Source organism: Chrysochloris asiatica, unplaced genomic scaffold (assembly GCF_000296735.1).
Source record: "Chrysochloris asiatica unplaced genomic scaffold, ChrAsi1.0 scaffold00053, whole genome shotgun sequence".
Classification (NCBI taxonomy): domain Eukaryota; kingdom Metazoa; phylum Chordata; class Mammalia; order Afrosoricida; family Chrysochloridae; genus Chrysochloris; species Chrysochloris asiatica.
Genome location: NW_006408571.1, coordinates 16,507,330 through 16,525,463, shown reverse-complemented (window position 1 = coordinate 16,525,463; position 18,134 = coordinate 16,507,330). Strand labels below are relative to the sequence as shown.

Below are 18,134 nucleotides of genomic sequence, written 5' to 3'. Positions count from 1 at the left end.
TTCATATGTGTGTTACGGCCTAAGAACAAATTTCAGTTAAGGCCCAGAGGACCTGGTGGTAGGCAGAATGGTGGGCCTGTGACTGCTGTTTCTATAACTGGTAGAGAGCTGAGAGGTAAAACTAAGTTTCAAAGTGGTAACTTAGATATAAATTGAGGGAAGGAGAGACCAACACACACTCTAGACTTTAGGGTAGAAAGAAGAGCCTTAAATAAATGCAAAAGCTGGCTGACCTGGACATCTATTCCCAAGAAATAAACAGTACAGTGGTATTACCCCAGCACTTCAGGGGTGGGCCAGGTCTGCCCGGGGATTTCTATTCTCAGTTCTATGGAGGAAGTGGATTGCCATCTACTGCTGGGAGAAGTCAAGACAAATGGCCAGAACAAAAAATGAGTTTGGACATGTTTTAAGACCTTAATGTCTTTGTAGCCCTTTTCAAATGCTGGATTAAAATGTAAAAACAAAACAAAAAACCCAGCTATCTTTGAGGTTGAATATCTGATTGTTGACCAAAAAGTCCTAATTACTAACATTTACTGCATGCCAAGTAAGCACTAACTATGTTAAGTGCCTCACAGGTATTAGGCAGCCCAGAGAGAAAACTTTGTGCTTGCTTTAGCCTTTTAAGAAAAGGAAGTGGCATCACCTCAAACAAACAAACCCACTGTCAGGGAGCTGACTGACTCCTAGCGACCTTACAGAGTTTCTGAGACTATAAATCTTCATGGGCGCAGACAGCCTCCTTTCTCCTGTGGAGTGGCTGCTGGATTTGAACCATGAAGCCTGTGGTTTAGCAGCCTAATGCCCAACCCACAGTGCCACCAGGGTTCATTGGATCAAGTTTAGGTGATCAAAATTTCCCATATCTTGTAAAACAATTATAGCTAGTAATAGGATTTGGTCCAATGTGCTTGAATCTAGGGCCTATGTTTTTGCTTTGGGATAAAAAAATCAAATTAAGATAAATTGGGTATTTTCAAGTTGTTCTTTAACATGGCTCTTTATCCTATGGCTACAAGTAGAAGAAATAGGACATTTATACATTTTTTCTGTTTTGTTTTTCACCCAGCTTCTGAAGATATTTTTAGAGAAAGGCAAGTATCAAAATAAGTGAAACCAAAACAGTAAGACTAGTAGTAAGTACTCAGTGCAGAAATGTTTAGTAAGTGTTTCAAGTGTTGGTTTTTAACAGGGAGTGAAAATTCCCTGGGACAAAAAACAAAACAACTTCCAAGCTTGATGACATTGTCATCAATGACAAGAGTAACTAGGGTTTGGGCGGCTGACAACAGCATTATTGCATCGTAGAAGGGAGGGACTCCTGAGGCACAAGGACGTATGTTCAAATTCCACTTACTACCCTTTCCTTGACCTTGACTAGCTGTAACTTGACTTTGGGTAAATTATTCTAAAAATCAAAACCCACTGCCACTGAGTTGATTCTGACTCATAGTGACTCTGTAGTAGGGTTCCCAAAGTTGTAAAGTCTCATCTTTCTCCCCTGGAGTGTCTGGTGGGTTTGCAGGGCTGACTTTGCGCTTAGCAGCCTGAATTGTTGTTAACCTCCGTGGAGTCGGTTCCAACTCACAGGGAGCCTGCATAGGAGCAGAAAGCCTCATCTTTCTCCCGTGGAACAGCTGGTAGTTTCTAACTGCTGACCTTGAGGTTAGCAGCCTGATTCATAAGCACTACGCTACCAGAGCTCCTTAGCAGCCTAAATGCTGATCCTATAATGGACTCCTGGTGTGGCACTCCGGGATTAGCACTAGAGTGCTAACCACAACGTCAGTAGTTCAAACCCCACCAGCTACTCCTCGGAAACCCTATGCAGGGTTGCTATGAGTTGTAATTGACTTGATGGCACTTAACAACAACATAATGCCATCAGGGCTCATAAGGTACTCTGGGGGCCTGTTTTTGTCTGTAAAGTGGGCAGGACTGTGAGAATTACATATGGTGAATTTGTAGCACCTGGCATATAACCACCACCATCACTGAGCACACATTAACATCAAGATCAATATACAGACAGTTTTGTCTTGTTGAGGTATGTTTCTACTCCTGTTTTACTGTTATCAATTTTGACATTCAGATAATCACTGACAATCCAATCTGCTTTATCCTGGTTCACAAGGTCTTTCATTTTCAGATATAATTATAGATTAATTAGTAATTGATACAAGGACTCCTGTAGGATCAGCACCAGACTGTGAACCACAAGATCAGCAGTTCTAACCCACCGGCTGCTCCTCAGAAACCCTGTACGGGGTCGTTATGAGTCAGAACCGACAAGGGCACTTAATCACTGCTAAATTCTTTCCAAGGGAGAAAACAACAAAACATCCAAACTTGGTTTCATTTGAACTACTGCCACGAATAATTTCTAGAGGGGAGATCTGGAATCAAGGAAAATTGAGAATATGTTCACTTTATTAAATGACATTACTGATTTATTGCAAAGTATGGCATGTAGTGACTTGCCATCCTGTTTGTGTGAGTTTTATTACTGGGAAAAATAGCTGTTGAATGCTTCCTTGTGCACTTTATCTCTTCAAAATTCGATTGCGATTTCATTTTTTCCATGGGTATAGATTCAGATTGGGACAGAGCAGTTATTATACACAAAGAGAGGATCCAAAACAAAAGGAAATGAGAACCTATAAACCCACTAGAATTTGGGCCAAATATAATCTAGCCAAACTTTGCAACCTGGTTACTGGAAGACAGTGGCCATTTTTAACCATATACTTTGCGCTGTGCTTAACCAATAGCAAGGAGTGACATATAAACAAAACAGCCAAGAACCTAAGTTTTAGTCCCCTTTCTGCTAATAACCTACCATGCAACTTTGATCTTACGACTAATCATTTTTTGTCTTAGATGATATGGTCTGAATCTATGTGCAACAGTAATTTCTTTTAGAAAGATAAGCACAAGGTTGGTCCCTATGAGGTGGAAGTTAAAGACATCCCAAATGTCCAACTTTCTTGAAGTACTGTTTTTATTGAGTTGCTTCTGACTCATTGCGACCTTGTATAACGTTTCCAAGGCTTTTAAAATGTTAAATCTTGTGGGAGCAGAAAGCTTCCTCTTTCTCCCAAGGAGCAGCTGATGGGCTCGAACCGCAGACTTTGTGGTTCGCTGTCCAGTGCTTTTTGCATGGAGCCTCTGTGCTCCCATAATTCCTGGTATCAATCACTAGTCCTCCCTTCCACATTCTCTCCAATATCCCAGGGTTCTGCAGTCCACTGCAACGTCTCACAGAACTTACAGACTGTCAAGAAAAGGGCTTATCACAGTTGTGGAGACGGGCAAGTTCTAAATCTGCAGCCAGTCTGAAGGATTCGCTGCACTCACACAGAACCGGGCAGTTGACTCACGAGGCGAGGAAGCTGGCAAGGCAGGCCAGGCTGCTGGCTCAAGTCCCAGGAACTGAAGGTCAGGTGATTAATCGGCTCCCTCACATCACTAAGGTGACTTGACTTTATATGCTGCTAGAGTTTCAGGTTGTTACGATCATTAACTCTTAATATCCACAGCTTAATCATATCATCCTATCAACATCTTCTCCCACCTTCTCTCACCCAAACCTAGCAGGAAGAGTCATTTGGTGGGAGTTACAAAGACTTAGGCTAGAAGAGACATACTAAACAGTTCACTACAACACAGTTCGCTATTTAAAAATCGCTGGAATTCCCATCTGTTGAGTGGATACTTCAAAAAGGTCAAGGAAAAATTTCATTATCCTCCAATTCCATTTTTCCACGAACTTTCTAAAGTCCCCTCATATTTTGGAGTCAATCAACTATATGATAATCCAAAAGGATCATATATGAAAAATGCTTGCTGCATCATAAATTTATGATAGATTAAGTAAAAGAGATCAATGTTGAAAGCTCACAAAAATACTACCAGTAGGTGTGTGATTACTGGTAAAGTTTCTCCAAAGCTTAATGAAAGAAGTCTAAAAATCCTAGGAATTTAGAATAGGCTATATAAATTATTTTACAAAACACTCATATTTATTATCTTACTTAAGGTTGGAGCAGATTTCATAGAAAAAAAATTCAAACCCACATTAAATTCCAAGTATATTTTAGCTAGTTCCACCTCAACCTGTAACTCACAACCCGCTCTTCAGAGGCTTGGGGAAAAGACTGGATGCTCCAGGAACGAGATGCTCACACTTGTCTGCACACTGGAATCACCTGGGGAGTGTTAAGAAATACTGATTATCTGTGGTCCACTCCAAGGAGCCTGATAGCACAGTGGATTGCAAGTTGGGCTATTAACTGCAAGGTCAGCAGTTCAAGTCTTCCATCTGTTCCACATGAGAGAGATGGGGCTTTCTGCACCCATAAAGATTTACTACCTTAGAAACCCTATACAGGGTTGCTATGAGTCAGAGCTGACTTGAGACACTACCACTGTGTCCTACTCACAGAGATCGTATTTAATTTTATAAATAATTGTTGTGAGATTCCCAGGCTATTCTAATACTTAGAAACAGACAAATGTGGGAACCACTGTTAAGTAGTAACAATTTTATAAGCTAACATATCATAAAATACACTTTTAACCAACTGTAGACACTTAAAAACAAATATTTTGAAGAGAAAATTTCAAGCGGAGGTAAGTACATCTGTAGTAAAGAAATCACCAATTTAAAAGTAGACTTGAAATCATGAAACACTAAAGTTTAAAAAATATTTTTAGTTTTATTCAGCCATGTTAGTTATCCATGAGCTGTGAAAAGATACGCTACTTGGTAATAAATCCACCAGTTCTATATACTACTTTGTAAACTTGAGTTCTAGTGTCTCACATACCTCAAACCAACCAGTTACTGTTTTTATGCCTCAAGAGAGAAATCACCATACTAATCACAGAAAAGTTGTGTGTGTCACATATAAGACATCCCATGGTCAGAGTCACATTACTGTTACTAGGAAATCATTTGCTTCTTAAAAGAGGGCAATTAAAAGTAATCACAATCAAGTTCATGTACCTCACAGTCCTCCTCCCCAGTTTCCTTTAATAACTGAAAGAATACTATAAGAATGCAAGCATTCAAACCATCAAAAATAAGACAAATTATTTTAAGATATTAAAAAAAATCTTGACATGAGGGGAAAATGACCGTTAGGCCTGCAGGGCACAGAACTGCTGGAACACAGCCAGGATGTGCGGATCTAATTCAGCAGTGAAGAGGAGGTTCTCCAGGGTTACCATGTACTGCTGGATTATTTGGTGATGCTGTGGACACAGAAAAGACTTGTTTAGGTGAGGAGAAAGAGCACAGACTCAATCTTGTAGAACACTGCTCTCAGTAGGAAGGGGGAAAGAAAGGTTCTTGCTGAAAAACTTTGGTATTAAGGAAATGTAGAGACTAAGGAAAAAAGATGTTCAAAACCTGCTCAAAACATCTAGTTGTGATTATGTAAACGAAATTCATGGTGTAGCTCCAGTGCTGCTACTCTTACAGACCAGGCCAAGACAACTGGATAGAGCACATCATGATTTCTTTAGAGCAGTTCGACAGCAGAAACATCAACCCAGGAAGAGGAAAAACCAAAGGGGGTATGTGACCAGGCTAAAACCCTGGTCTGTGAAATGTTAAGAGAGAAAGTGGTTCCAAACCATCTCCTTTCCCCATTTTTTGGATATAGCTTTAAAATGTCTCTTTGTAAAAAAAAAAAATGAACTGGCTAATTATCTTTTATATATTTCACAGAACAGAAACCCAAACCTTGTTTTGTTTTTTAATAAACAGCTCATCTCTCACTGAAAATCTGTGATTTACCTTGTGGAGCCTAACTGGTAAAGAAGAATGTCAAAAATTAAAGAATCTAGAGAGAACTCCATTTAGAGGCTTAAAGAATCTAATGGCTTCCCCCCGCCCCTTCTTTAATGTTTCTCATTTAATCACTTTTTTTCGAAAAAATAAAGAGTTTCGGGGTTAGTGTTTGAAGATATAAAAGCATTAGTCCCACTCTTGCATATCTTTAACTTAAATCTAACAGAGATAGGACCTACATTTTGTTTTGACATAAAGCCCTTAGGGAACTTACCAGCTTCTGTGGTTACTGTTAATTATTTGAAAATTAGATTTTAAGGGCCTTTCCATGTCACTATCCCCTTAACTTTTTTTAACCCTTGCATATTATATTACAGATAGATCCTCAGCATAGGAATGGAAATTAGGAATCTCAGTGATCTAGAACAATTCAATCCTAAACATTCTGATGAACAACAGTAGCAAAGGTGGGTATAAACTAAAAGGGACTACAGACAGTACAAAAAGTCAGACAAACTTGACAGTAGTATTTAATGGAAAACCTCTAGCTGAGGAGAGCAGTGTTCCTTCCACACACCTGTAGGAAGATCTGTTGGAGCCTCTCTATACAGTTCTTATACCATGACGTCAGAACATTGGTCCCATCAGTTTCACACCGCACTAAGTGCTCGGTCAAGATCATAATAAAACGCTACAAGGGGAAACAAAGTTACAGAAAACTTGAATTCTTCAGAAGCATATACATTCATGACACAGAGAGAACATGGTATTGTTTGCTCCACCTGTCTTTGTGAGTTGTATCCGAACTTTTACAATTCATTAAACGCTGTCAATCTAGAAAGGTAGGTTGGTGATAATGTGAGTTGGGACATCCTTTCTGGGAATATTAAAAAATGCTCAATGTCTACATTCATTATCCTAGTAATTTTACTTCTTGGCAATTATTCCAAGTAAGTAATTAAAAATGTGACTAGAAATCTATGCACAAAGATGTTCATTAGCTAGGGAAGACTCATCTAAATACTAACAGGGATAAGTATGAGATAAATCTAAGACACAGAATGTTCATGTGAGAATGTCAAACACAGAACTCAAAAGTACACATGCTCACTGCTAAGTGGTGAACTTCTAGGTGGCTGTAATTTCCTCTGTATGTTAAAACTCTTGTATCAATGAATCTGAATTGCTTTCATTAATAAAAATAACATTTTTTGAAACAAAAAACTGTTTCTTTCCTCTTACAGGTTAATTCTGAAGCCACTTTACCTGAAATATGACAAGGAAGAGATTCTTCTGCTCGCTCTGAGCAGATTCCACTTTCTCCTGCAGTCTTTCTATTTGCTCCTCTAGAGCCCCGTCTTTCCTGTCACTGCTTCTGTCATCATCATCACTTCGCTAAAGAACACAAAAACAAAAGGGAAACATCCTGTGTAAGTCCTGTCACGTAAGGAAATTATTTTATGATTTCAGGTTAAATGCTATTTAGGTTTGTATTCTATAGTGAAAATCCTTTTTTCCCAGCCTACACCTCAAAGCCCTGTTGTGGGTGCAGATACACATTCTTACTACTCCAAAGTTCGATTGCTCTGGGGCAAGAGTATTTATTGGAGTCCTTGGGTGGCACAAGGGGTTAAGCACTCAACTGCTTAGCTGAAAAGGTTTGAACCCACCTGTCAGAAGACAGGCCTGATGATCTGCTTCCAAAAGCTCAGCCTTGAAAACTCTACAGAGCAGCTCTCCTTTAATACACATGGGTCATCCAGAATGAGAATTAACTAATAATGAGAGGATTTATCTAGGCCAGGGACAGACATCTAGTGGAACCCGTCTAACAATGAGAGGATTTATCTAGGCCAGGGACAGACATCTAGTGGAACCCGTCTAACAATGAGAGGATTTATCTAGGCCAGGGACAGACATCTAGTGGAACCCGTCTTAGAAAACAGTGGGGAGAGAGTTTGCTATCAAGAAGTAGGAGTAAGCTACCCTTTTTGCAAAATAGCCCTTTCAGGGAGGGAAAAAAAAAAGTGTCATATTTTCCTTCTATTTAAAATGAAAATCGCTTTGAGCCCTATGAAAAACTGTATGTTCTTACATTTAAAAAAAAAAATTTTGTTGTTGAAATATATACAGCAAAACACACCAATTCGACAGCTTGTGCATGAACTATTTAGTGACACTGATTATGTGTTATGAGTTGTGCACTATTCGTACCCTCCTGTCCAAGTCAGTTCTTCCCCATTAATATATGTTAAGTTTGAGTTCTTCTGAGTTGCTGTGTTACTTTGATCCCAGATAATCTTAAAAGAGTATAATGCTCAAGACAGACACTTCAATTACTCACACATTACATATCCTCTGCCTGACTCTCATTCTTCCTCTGGAAAAACTTTTTAACTCTGCCATTCATTATTCAACAAAGTAAATGATTCATGATAAAACTGATTGTGATTTTCATGTATTAAAATATCACTAAATAACCATATGAGAGCACAGTGGCTCTGTAGGATAAGCGCTGGACTGCTGACCATTAGGTCATCTGCTCAAGCCCTGCAGTCGCTCTTCTGCTCCCATTTACAGCCTCAGAAACCTTATACAGGGTCACGATGATTTAAAACCAACAAGATAGCACTTCAGAACAAAACAAAGTTGACCATATGAGCAGTAACAAGGAGGTGGCCTTCGCAGAGAATGGGTCATATGGCATACCTGGGCAGGCCCTGATGTGGCTCTGGAATCACATCCGCATCATTCAGAAATGCCTACGACTGGTTTATAAAAATTCAAAGCAGACTTTTCAAGACACTTTGTTGTTACAGATGAACTCAGCACACCTCAGCAAGAACTTGAAGTTTCCTCCACACCTAACACCAAGGAGTTTACAGCAATAACCAAGGCTTTTATTGTTTTTGTTTTTGTTTTTTAAAAGAAAAGCAAAATGTGCATCAATTAACCTTTACAAATGGGAAAGGAAGTATCTCCATTTTACGCAATAGGAATACATAGGTCAGACAATTTTTCCCATGTCATTCAACCAGAAATGGGCAGGGCCAGAACCCTACACTAACCATGCTGCTTACCAAGGTCCTTTTGGCAAGAAATGGTCATCGCCGAGCCTAGAAAGCATGGCAATCCTCCTAGGCAATATTCTACTGGTGAAGCCTCAGCTATGATGGCTTAGTCCACTCCTTAAGCCAAATCCAAGACCCTCCCCCAATTCAGCTTCCATAGAACCTGCTTTTATCTTGCGTACAACACCTGCTAAGGGGGCTGCCTTATGTTCTAGGAAAGTGAACACAAGCTTGTCTTCTCCTTGCACCCACAAGAATACAATTCTAGAATAGCAATGTCTAAGACAGCTTTCTGTGATAAAGGAAATGCTGTGTAAATCTGTACTATCCATTCCAGCAACTACTAACCACATATGGCTACTGGGCATGCAGGTGACTCATGTCACTTGTGTTTAATTTTATTTAACTTAAATTGTCACATGTGGCTAGTGACTACTATACTTGACAACTGGGTTCTTAAGAGAACAGTGTGGCACAAAGGAAAAGCCTTTGGGAGCTGACAGACCTGGGTCACAGTCTAGCTCTGTCATTACTTAATTGCTCCAAGTCCCAGTTTATCCATCGATAAAATAGGAATGTCATTTACCCTGCCGTGTTTCAGGTTTGTGACTGTGTGTTTACAAACCTACACATATATGTACTATATACATACATACATACATTGAGTGCTGTTGAGTCAGTTCCGACTCATAGCGACCCTGTTTAGTTTCCAAGGAACGGATAGTGGATTTGAACTGTCAACTTTGCTATTCAAACTGACCTTTGGATTCAATTCATTATCCTGTAGCGCCACACCAGGACTCCATACATACATATATATATATACTTGTGTAAATGTATGTCTATATGGACTCAGGCCCTTGAACTTGGCATTGTTGTTGTTAAGTCCTGTCGAGCAGGTTCCGACACATAGGGACCCTGTCTAGGGTTTCCAAGGAACAGTTGGTGGATTTCAACTGCCGACCTTGTGGTTCACAGTCCAGTGCCACCCCAGAAGGTTCACAGAAATCACTGGGCTTACTTTTATCCCACCCCTCTTACCTTCTACCCTGGTAACTACTGTGTAAATAACACTGGGAAATAGTGCCACAAAGAACAGTAGTTACATTGTGCTGAATTACACTTTAGTCAGCTCACTGTTTCCTTAAAAAAAAAAAAAAAGGCTAGAAGACAAAACCTGTCACTAATATGAAAAGTATTTTGTAAACTTGGGAAGACTGCTCCATCACACCTCACAGTACTTAGCACTTTCTCCCTTTGCCCCTCTTGCACCAGAAACTCTTCAAAAAACCCAAGTGTCCTCTTTCCTTGTCCTTGCCTTCCAGTAGGGCAAACATGAGGCTGAGCTAGAGGTGTGAACTATGGAAAAATAACTTATATCTTACTAAACTAGTTTACCACAAGTAATATAATAGTGTACAGCAATTGACCAATGATTTCTTCTTCCAACAGTTCTGCATAATTAGGGCTCAGGAAAAATCAACTGCCATCAAGGTAATGAATTTTCACTATTCTTAAGAGTTTCTGGTATTCTTTAACAGTAACAGTCAAAGTAAGACTTACCCGTTTGTGCTGCCTTGCAAGTTTTTCTTTAGCTTCTTCTAGCTCTTTCTGGATCTTCAGAACATGTTTGCTCATTTTACGAATTGTGGAGTGCAAGATTTCCCAAACAAACAATCTTAAAAGTAATATGGCATTTGATTACTGCATGTTAACATTATCTGTGCTTATAGATAATTACATCGTAACTTTTAAAGCCTATTCGTTCTTAAGGTCTAAATTAGCCTTCCACCGTTTGGAAAGAATTAATGTATCTTCCAGCAATACTTACGATTTGCCTTGTCAACTGTGCAAGCATCTTTCTTTACCCATTAGACTCATGTGAGCTCTCTGAGGGCATTACTATGGCCCTTTTATTTTTCTTATTACTTCCAATCTCTAGTAGAAGCTGTATGTACATATTTATGAAATAGCAAACCATACATAATCACTAACATTAGGAATAAAAACACATTTTCTCTATTTGAAATGTAAACACTGTCTGAGTGGGAACAACTAACCAGATCATTTCACCTGCTTTGTAGAATATAACTACACACACACAGCCAATTCTCTTGGAACATTTAAGGAAGCCACTAGTTGAGTTACCAACTGCTGGGCATTAAGAATGAAATACTTAACTCACCTATTGCTCAAGTGCCAAGGGCACCTTTCATGTACTTAAAAATGCTTGCTGCGTGGATATTTTACTTAAAAGTAGCTTTATAACTACTACTTTTATAATGGCAAACCAGGTCTCCTAAATGCAGGATACAGCAGAGAGCTTCCTTTCATAAATTTTGGCATCAACTGACATAATTTTAGATGGAAAATGAGACAATCTGCTTTAAAAAACCTTCAAAGTCTAGAAGGCTATCAGACAGAACAAAACAAGAACACTTGAACTCTGGCAGGGGGGTCACGGAAAGCTCTATAGCTGGTAATATCTTGAGCTAAATGTTAAAGAATGGAGAGTTCTCGAGCATTGCATCCACTCAAGAATGCCCGGGGTTGCATCCTACTCCTGTCATTTAGTTGTGTGATTCTTATTAAGCTAATTAAGTACTCAGACATTTTGTTATTTTGTTCCACTGGGGCTATGGTGGAACTTACCCACAAGGATTACTGTTCATCATTCAGAATAATGGCTAACAACACACACTTTGGTGATCAGTTTTTTGATTTCTGAGTCTGCAAAGATCTGAGAATACCTTTTTGCTGCTTTCATTTGTGAATGCCAACTTGGCCAGACATACTGCTTTACCCTAAGGTGATCTTTCAGACCAGTGTCCTCTGGCAGTAACAGATGCAGTAGAGAATTCAGAAGTTGTTGATGGTTTCTTGTCTTTGCAAGACATTTGCTTTTTTGTTTCCTGTTTGATATCCACTCCTGGTGTCCCAGTCCTGATAATAAATCTTGTGGATGCAACTTCACCAACTCAACTTCAACTTTGTCACTCAGACGCCCACAATTGCCGTCTCACAGAGATCCTGCACAGGGCTTTCAGGGTGGTAAATCTTTTTGGGAGAAGAAAGCCTCATCTGTCTCCTGCGAGTGGCTGGGCTGGTGAGTTTGAATTGTCAGCTTCTTAGTTAGCAGTGCAGTGCTTCATTCCACAGAGCCGCCAGGGCTCCTTTCTGTTTCCATAAAGCTGCATTAAATCTAGGATTTTTGTGATTGAGGTGAGGTCCACCAAGCTTTGATTACAACTTTAGTTTCACTCCTAGTTCCTGGCATGCATTCCAGTTCCCACGGGAATTGGAATCCTTCCATGAATCTCTACTTAGGATGGCTGAGGCTGACATTCAGCCTGGCTCTTGCTGGAATTAATGGTACAGTCTGGTAAGATTAGACTCTCTCAACAGTCTGCATTCTTCATCAGAATTTCTACTTGACTGTGTGGGTCCTAATACAAATTCTGTATGCGTCCCTGAGCAACAACACAGCCTGACTAGCAGTGTCTGTCTCCACTGTATAGGAACCTACCAGACTAGACCATAAGCACCAGAATCTGGAGCTCGTGTACAGCAGACTACATATGAAGTACTTCCTAGAACGCACATTACCTAGTGAATTCCTAGAACGTACATTACCTAGTGAAGTCACGAGAAAGTTCGGGAGAGAAGATCCAGTTTGCTACTGCAGCACAGTCAACAATCTGTGTCCGAATCATCTTATCCACGAGTACAGAAATCATCTACAAGGACAAACACTTTAGAGTAAATCACACTTATATGTAGATAAAACTACTGCTATAAAAGTAAAATATGTGGACTATAAAATTACTTTCAGTGGCTACAGGATCAATTTGATTTTTAGGGCTAAGGATTATTCTTCCATATGCCTGCCTTTGGAGTCCTTTAGCACTGTGGCTTAATGCGCCAGACTGCAAAGCCGTTTGAACTGCAAGGCTAGTGGTTCAAGCTCACCAGCTGCTTCTCGGAAACCCTACACGGGGTCACTATGGGTTAGAACCGATTCGACAGCACTGAACAAAACAACACCATGCCTGCCTTTGGTAATGTAAGAGACACTATAGTACCACCAAAGACTGAGCAAAACGAAAAACTCTAAATGGCAGCACTTAAATATTTAATTGTTGAATTTAATATCTATATTAAAAATACATGTGATTTCCACTGAATCCCAATAATTAAAAATACAAGAACATGTTTACCATAAAATAGCCTTAAATGTACTCTAAATACTATTTCAATGTCTCTTTATAATAGGAAAAGAATATATTATATATCCAGATTTGAGACCTCTGAAGCGTGTTTGTAGAAACAGATGAGACTACATAGCCATTTCCTACCCAACTAGTAGGATCTGACAAACAATAAGCATTCTAACTAAACGTTACTGTGTTGGAGTAGTGTCCGAAATAACATCACAGCACTAAAGAAATTTTAACTGAAAAACCATTTTATAGGTACAGTCAAATTTTATGTTTTACAAGTACAACAAAGGTAACTAGCTGGCTTTTTTTATTAGTTATATAGTAATTGTTTTTACCTGTGGATGGTTTCGCCAGACCTGAAACATAACACTTAGGACATGTAACTTTCCCTCATCGCCGTCAGCTAGGGTTTTGAAGACTTCATGAAACCTTTTGATAAAGGGGAGAAAAGTAACATATATATACTAATTTAATGAGTATTTTAATGTTTTCAAAGCCTTTTACAATCAAAATGCAAAATAAAATATTAATAATAATGTAAAAGGCATGATTAGGAATTCAGTTTTTATGGAACCTGTCACAAAATCATACAGATTTACAATACTAGCCATTGAGCCCTGGTGGTGCAGTGGTTAAGTGCCTGAGTGTTGCCAGAGACTAGTGGTTCAAACCCACCAGCCACTCTGTGGGAAAAAGACGCAGCAGTGTTTTCCGTAAAGATTACAGCCTTTATTTACATATCCCACAAATACATGAATTTGAAAGAGGATAATGGCTTTGGTAATGTAAGAGATACATGGTTATTTACCTCTCCTGCAAACACAACTGTGGAGGAGCATACAATGGGTAAAATGATAAAAACTTCTTTGATATTATCAAATATCTTAAGGCAATGAATTCCTGGACCAGTGGGCTCAAGACTATAAGCTCAGGAGACAAATGTTAATTAGCCTAACATAGTCCACAAAGACAATGTTCAACATCTTACTTTACTGAGTAGTGTCTGGAATCTTAAAAGCTCATGAGTGGCCATCAAAGATGCAGCTATTGATCTCTTCATGTGCAAAAAAAAAAAAAATAAAAGTCATGAGAACTGAAAAGGATTGGAATCAATTACTCCAGCAGATGAATGGAATATGTGAACATAAAAAGCCACGACTTTGAGACCCGGCTATCACTACAACCGCTCTCAAAGGGATCATATTAGATAGAAGGTACTAGAGAGAACAGCAGATTATGTGAAACACAACTCAAAATTAAAGACTGGTCAGAAAGAAATGGAAGGAACCTAAGATTATGGCCCTTCAGGTCTGGAAAGAAACTCACCCTCATGGTCCAACTTTCAGTCAAGCAGTGGACAGGGATATAGAGGGGACAACAACACTAGTAACGTATGCTCAGTAACAATGATGGACAGTCAATCATTCAAAATCAAAAAGGCAACAGTTTCCTAAGGATACAGTTGAAAAGGGATGGGAAGGTGGGTGGAATGGAAATAGAATCACAGGGAGGAAGCAGGATAGCTGATGTTGCATGGAGGGGACTGTTACCATTGAGATGAAACAAAGTGATTTATTGAATATGAAACTGATGAGCTTGTCTGTAAACCTTCACTCAATTCACAATAAAAGGTTAACAAAAAAACCCCAAATGACAGTCTTGAAATTCCTATGGGATTCTCTACTCTGTCCTATAAGGTATACATGAATGGGATGCAACTTGATGGCAATGGGAACTGTTAGCCTAGCACTCAAGTTTGACTCAGGAAGCATTCCCAGACACAGATGGTGCACCCTGACTGTACTTGTGTGGGATCCCAGATGCCCTGGAAGTACAGAGGGAGGAGATGGGGGTCTCTGCTTGCCTGAGAAAATATACGCTGAAAAGTCTGTCTGACAAGTTAAGGAGCTTTGGCTTTAGATGATAACCTCTGGACAGCTCCCAAAATTCTTACTTCCCTTCAGGAAGACGCTTGGGTGGGGCATGAGCTTCTGACTATATCTATGACTATTCTAGTACCTAAGTGTTTCACTAGTTTCTCTAAAGGTTTGGGGGGTGAGGGGGACACATTTCATGCATACAAGCAGGGACACAGGTGACTAGACACAAATGCATCATTATGTCAATACTATCATGATCCGAATGCAATAATTTTAGTAAAAGTTACTTCATCACTGGTATTTAGCAAGCAAAGTCCCAAACCTACAAGAAAATTGTGCTCTCGTGGTACTTACTTTGCAAGAGCACTGAAAGAGTGGCTGAACGATTTGGCTGCCAAGTGCAGCAGAGTCTGTACAAAGACTTCTATTTTCAATGGATTAAAACTGAATCCTTCATCTGAAAAATAACCCACAGTTAGAAAAATGTTGAGTGTAGCAAATGATTCCATAGTGCTTCCTTCGGTACGCTACGATCAGATAGCCTGCTCACATTCGAATATTCCAAATACTAAGACAAGCACTTGTCTAACTTCTGGAAGTAGTAAGGAGTCCTAGTGTGGTGCTGTAGGATAGATAAGCACTCAACAGCAACACTGGTTTGAACCTCAAGGTCGCCAGTTCAGATTCACTAGCAGCTCCTCAGAAACCCTACACAAGGTTTCTATGACAGCACTTAACAACAACAACATTAAGGACTAAGAAACAATAAAGATCACCACTGATTTCAAATACGGATAATATGAAACTAAGCATAATCTTAATTTTCAGTTCTTTGTGACTGTTTTCCTAATTCTTCTATATGATCCATTCTTTAAAAAAAATACCACATAGATTTCCTGGCTCATATTCTTTCTATATGGTGGCAAATGTATTTTCTCTAATATAGTAATTCATGTTTCTTAGAGAATCTAAACTCCCAGTAATAAACACCCACACACGGTTATTGCTTTTTCAGTCCTTATTAACACACATGTACACATTTTTCCCACAAGTGGCTTCCCAGTTGTCCCAGTAGACTTGTCATCTGTTCCACTGATCCGTCTCTTGGGCCAGCACCACACTGCTTTAGTTACTGTGGTTGCTACTGTTGGGTGCCATCGGTTCAGTTCAGACTCATATTCAGTTACTGTAGTTTTCACAATATGCTTTAGTATGTGATAAGGAAAATAAGCACCTCTCTCATCACCTTTTTTCCTCACTTATTCATTGATTCAGATAAACTTAATTATTCTGTCAATCTGCCCACCCTGTCCAAAAGGAGAAAATAAAGAATTAAGATTTTGGTTCGAGTTACATGGTATATATATACTTAGTAAATGTTAATAATATACCAATTCTTCCATTTCAGGAGCTTCTTTATATTCAAAGCAAGGAATGTTTAAAAACTGTTGACTGACAACAGTACACTTTCCAACATATTTAGGATGTAGATTATATTCTTAATATTAGCTATGTAAGCTACTTCGCAGGAAGTCTCGTTCTTTACATACGGGAGGAAATCCCTTGGTTGGAGGAAAGGATTCGCTGACGAGGCATCCAATGTGATTTTACAAAGTTCATGTCACAACAGTTACGTCTATGCTTTTACTTGGCCTATACACATATTTCCACTTAAGACTTATCAAATTCCCTTACCGTCATCGTCATCCTGGTTAGGGTTTGGTACATCTTTCAGAATGTTGAAGATTTCATTATTGGTTGCCTTACTTTTAAAAGCAACAGATAAGCAGAGGGCAACAGAATGCCCAGGAAGAGAATCTAAACACAGAAGAGTGGGGGGAGACAGAGATCAGGTTTAAAGTTTATTCTTAGAAACAGTGAAATAACTGAAACACCCTCTACTTTACCAAGCATACTGCGATTCTCCAGGGTAATGTGTCCCGTGTGTGAGACCAAGTCCTGTCATACTACCTTTCTGTACTACATGCCATACAATGCCATACTAACTTCTTCCAAGATAGATTTATTAATTCTTCTAGAAGCCCATGGTATATGCAATATTCACTATCAACATCACAATTCAAATGTGTCAGTTGTTATTCAATCTTCCTTATTCATTGTCCACCTTTCACATGCGCATGGTGGTGGTGGTTAGGTGTTCTGACTCATAGCACCCTGCGTAGGGTTTCCGAGGCTGGAAATCTTTACAGGAGCAGAAAGCATCATCTTTCTCTTGTGGAACAGCTGGTAGTTTCAAACCTGCTGACCATGAGGCTAGCAGCCTGACTCGTAATTACTACGCTACCAGAGGTCTTACATGTACACAAGGCAACTGAAAATATGGCTTGGATCAGGCGCATCATAATCCTCAAAGTTGACATTAGATACGTAATATACTAATTTCTCAATTGTCAGAAGAGACTCAGAAACTTGCTCTCGTACAGAGTAGCTAAAGTGAATGGAAAAAATGATGAAGTAAAAGAGCTGAACAAAGATTTCAAAGGGTTACTTGAGTAAAGTATTGTAATAAAATGTGCATAGGTGTGGAGAAAAGCAAAAGAATAGAACACACTTAGTATTTCTTAGCTGAAAGAACTAAAGAAAAAAAAATCAAGCCTCAGTTGAAATACTGAAGGATTCTATGAGCAAATTACTGAACAACATAGCTAGCATCAAAAGAAGATGGAAAGAATACAGAATCTTCAACCACTTCAGAAGGTATCATTGACAAGGAATAAGTAAAGTTTCATGAAAGGCACTGGTATAAAATAGGTTGCAGAAACTGATGGACTACCAATTGAGATGTTTGAACAAATGGATGCATCCTGGAAGCGCTTACTAGTCTATGCTAAGAAATTTGGAAGACAGCTTCCTAGCCAAGTGACTGGAAGAGATTCCTATTTGTGTATGTTCCAAAGAAGATGACCCAAAAGAATGTGGAAATTATCAAACTATATCATTATTATCATACTCAGGCAAAATTTGGCTGAAAATAATTTTAAAATGTTTACAGTAGTACATTGATAGGAACCTGCCAGAATTGCAAGCTGGATTCGGCAGAGGACATGGAACAAGGATGTTGTTCACTGCTCATGTTGATGTTATATTAGAACTCCTTGTTGTTGTTGTTAAGTGCCATGGAATCGATTCCAATCCATAGTGA

The 18,134-nt window shown here is 39.2% G+C and overlaps 1 protein-coding gene across 2 annotated transcripts in view; it reads right to left on the bottom strand.

Annotated features, from left to right (window-relative positions):
* Positions 1-5,087: 5,087 nt before the first annotated feature.
* NCBP1 (nuclear cap binding protein subunit 1, 80kDa) overlaps positions 5,088-18,134 on the bottom strand; it is a 46,902-nt gene continuing 33,855 nt past the window's right edge. Inside the window, exons 16-23 of one of the 2 annotated variants that reach the window (XM_006863138.1) lie at positions 16,667-16,789; positions 15,326-15,428; positions 13,427-13,520; positions 12,505-12,608; positions 10,435-10,549; positions 7,067-7,195; positions 6,378-6,491; positions 5,088-5,259 (exon numbers count right to left, since the gene is read on the bottom strand). In XM_006863138.1, coding sequence (XP_006863200.1) covers positions 5,146-5,259; positions 6,378-6,491; positions 7,067-7,195; positions 10,435-10,549; positions 12,505-12,608; positions 13,427-13,520; positions 15,326-15,428; positions 16,667-16,789 — 896 coding nt within the window. In that variant the 3' untranslated portion in view covers positions 5,088-5,145. The remainder of the gene's footprint in view (positions 5,260-6,377; positions 6,492-7,066; positions 7,196-10,434; positions 10,550-12,504; positions 12,609-13,426; positions 13,521-15,325; positions 15,429-16,666; positions 16,790-18,134) is intronic. The other variant, XM_006863139.1, reaches the window with a different exon arrangement.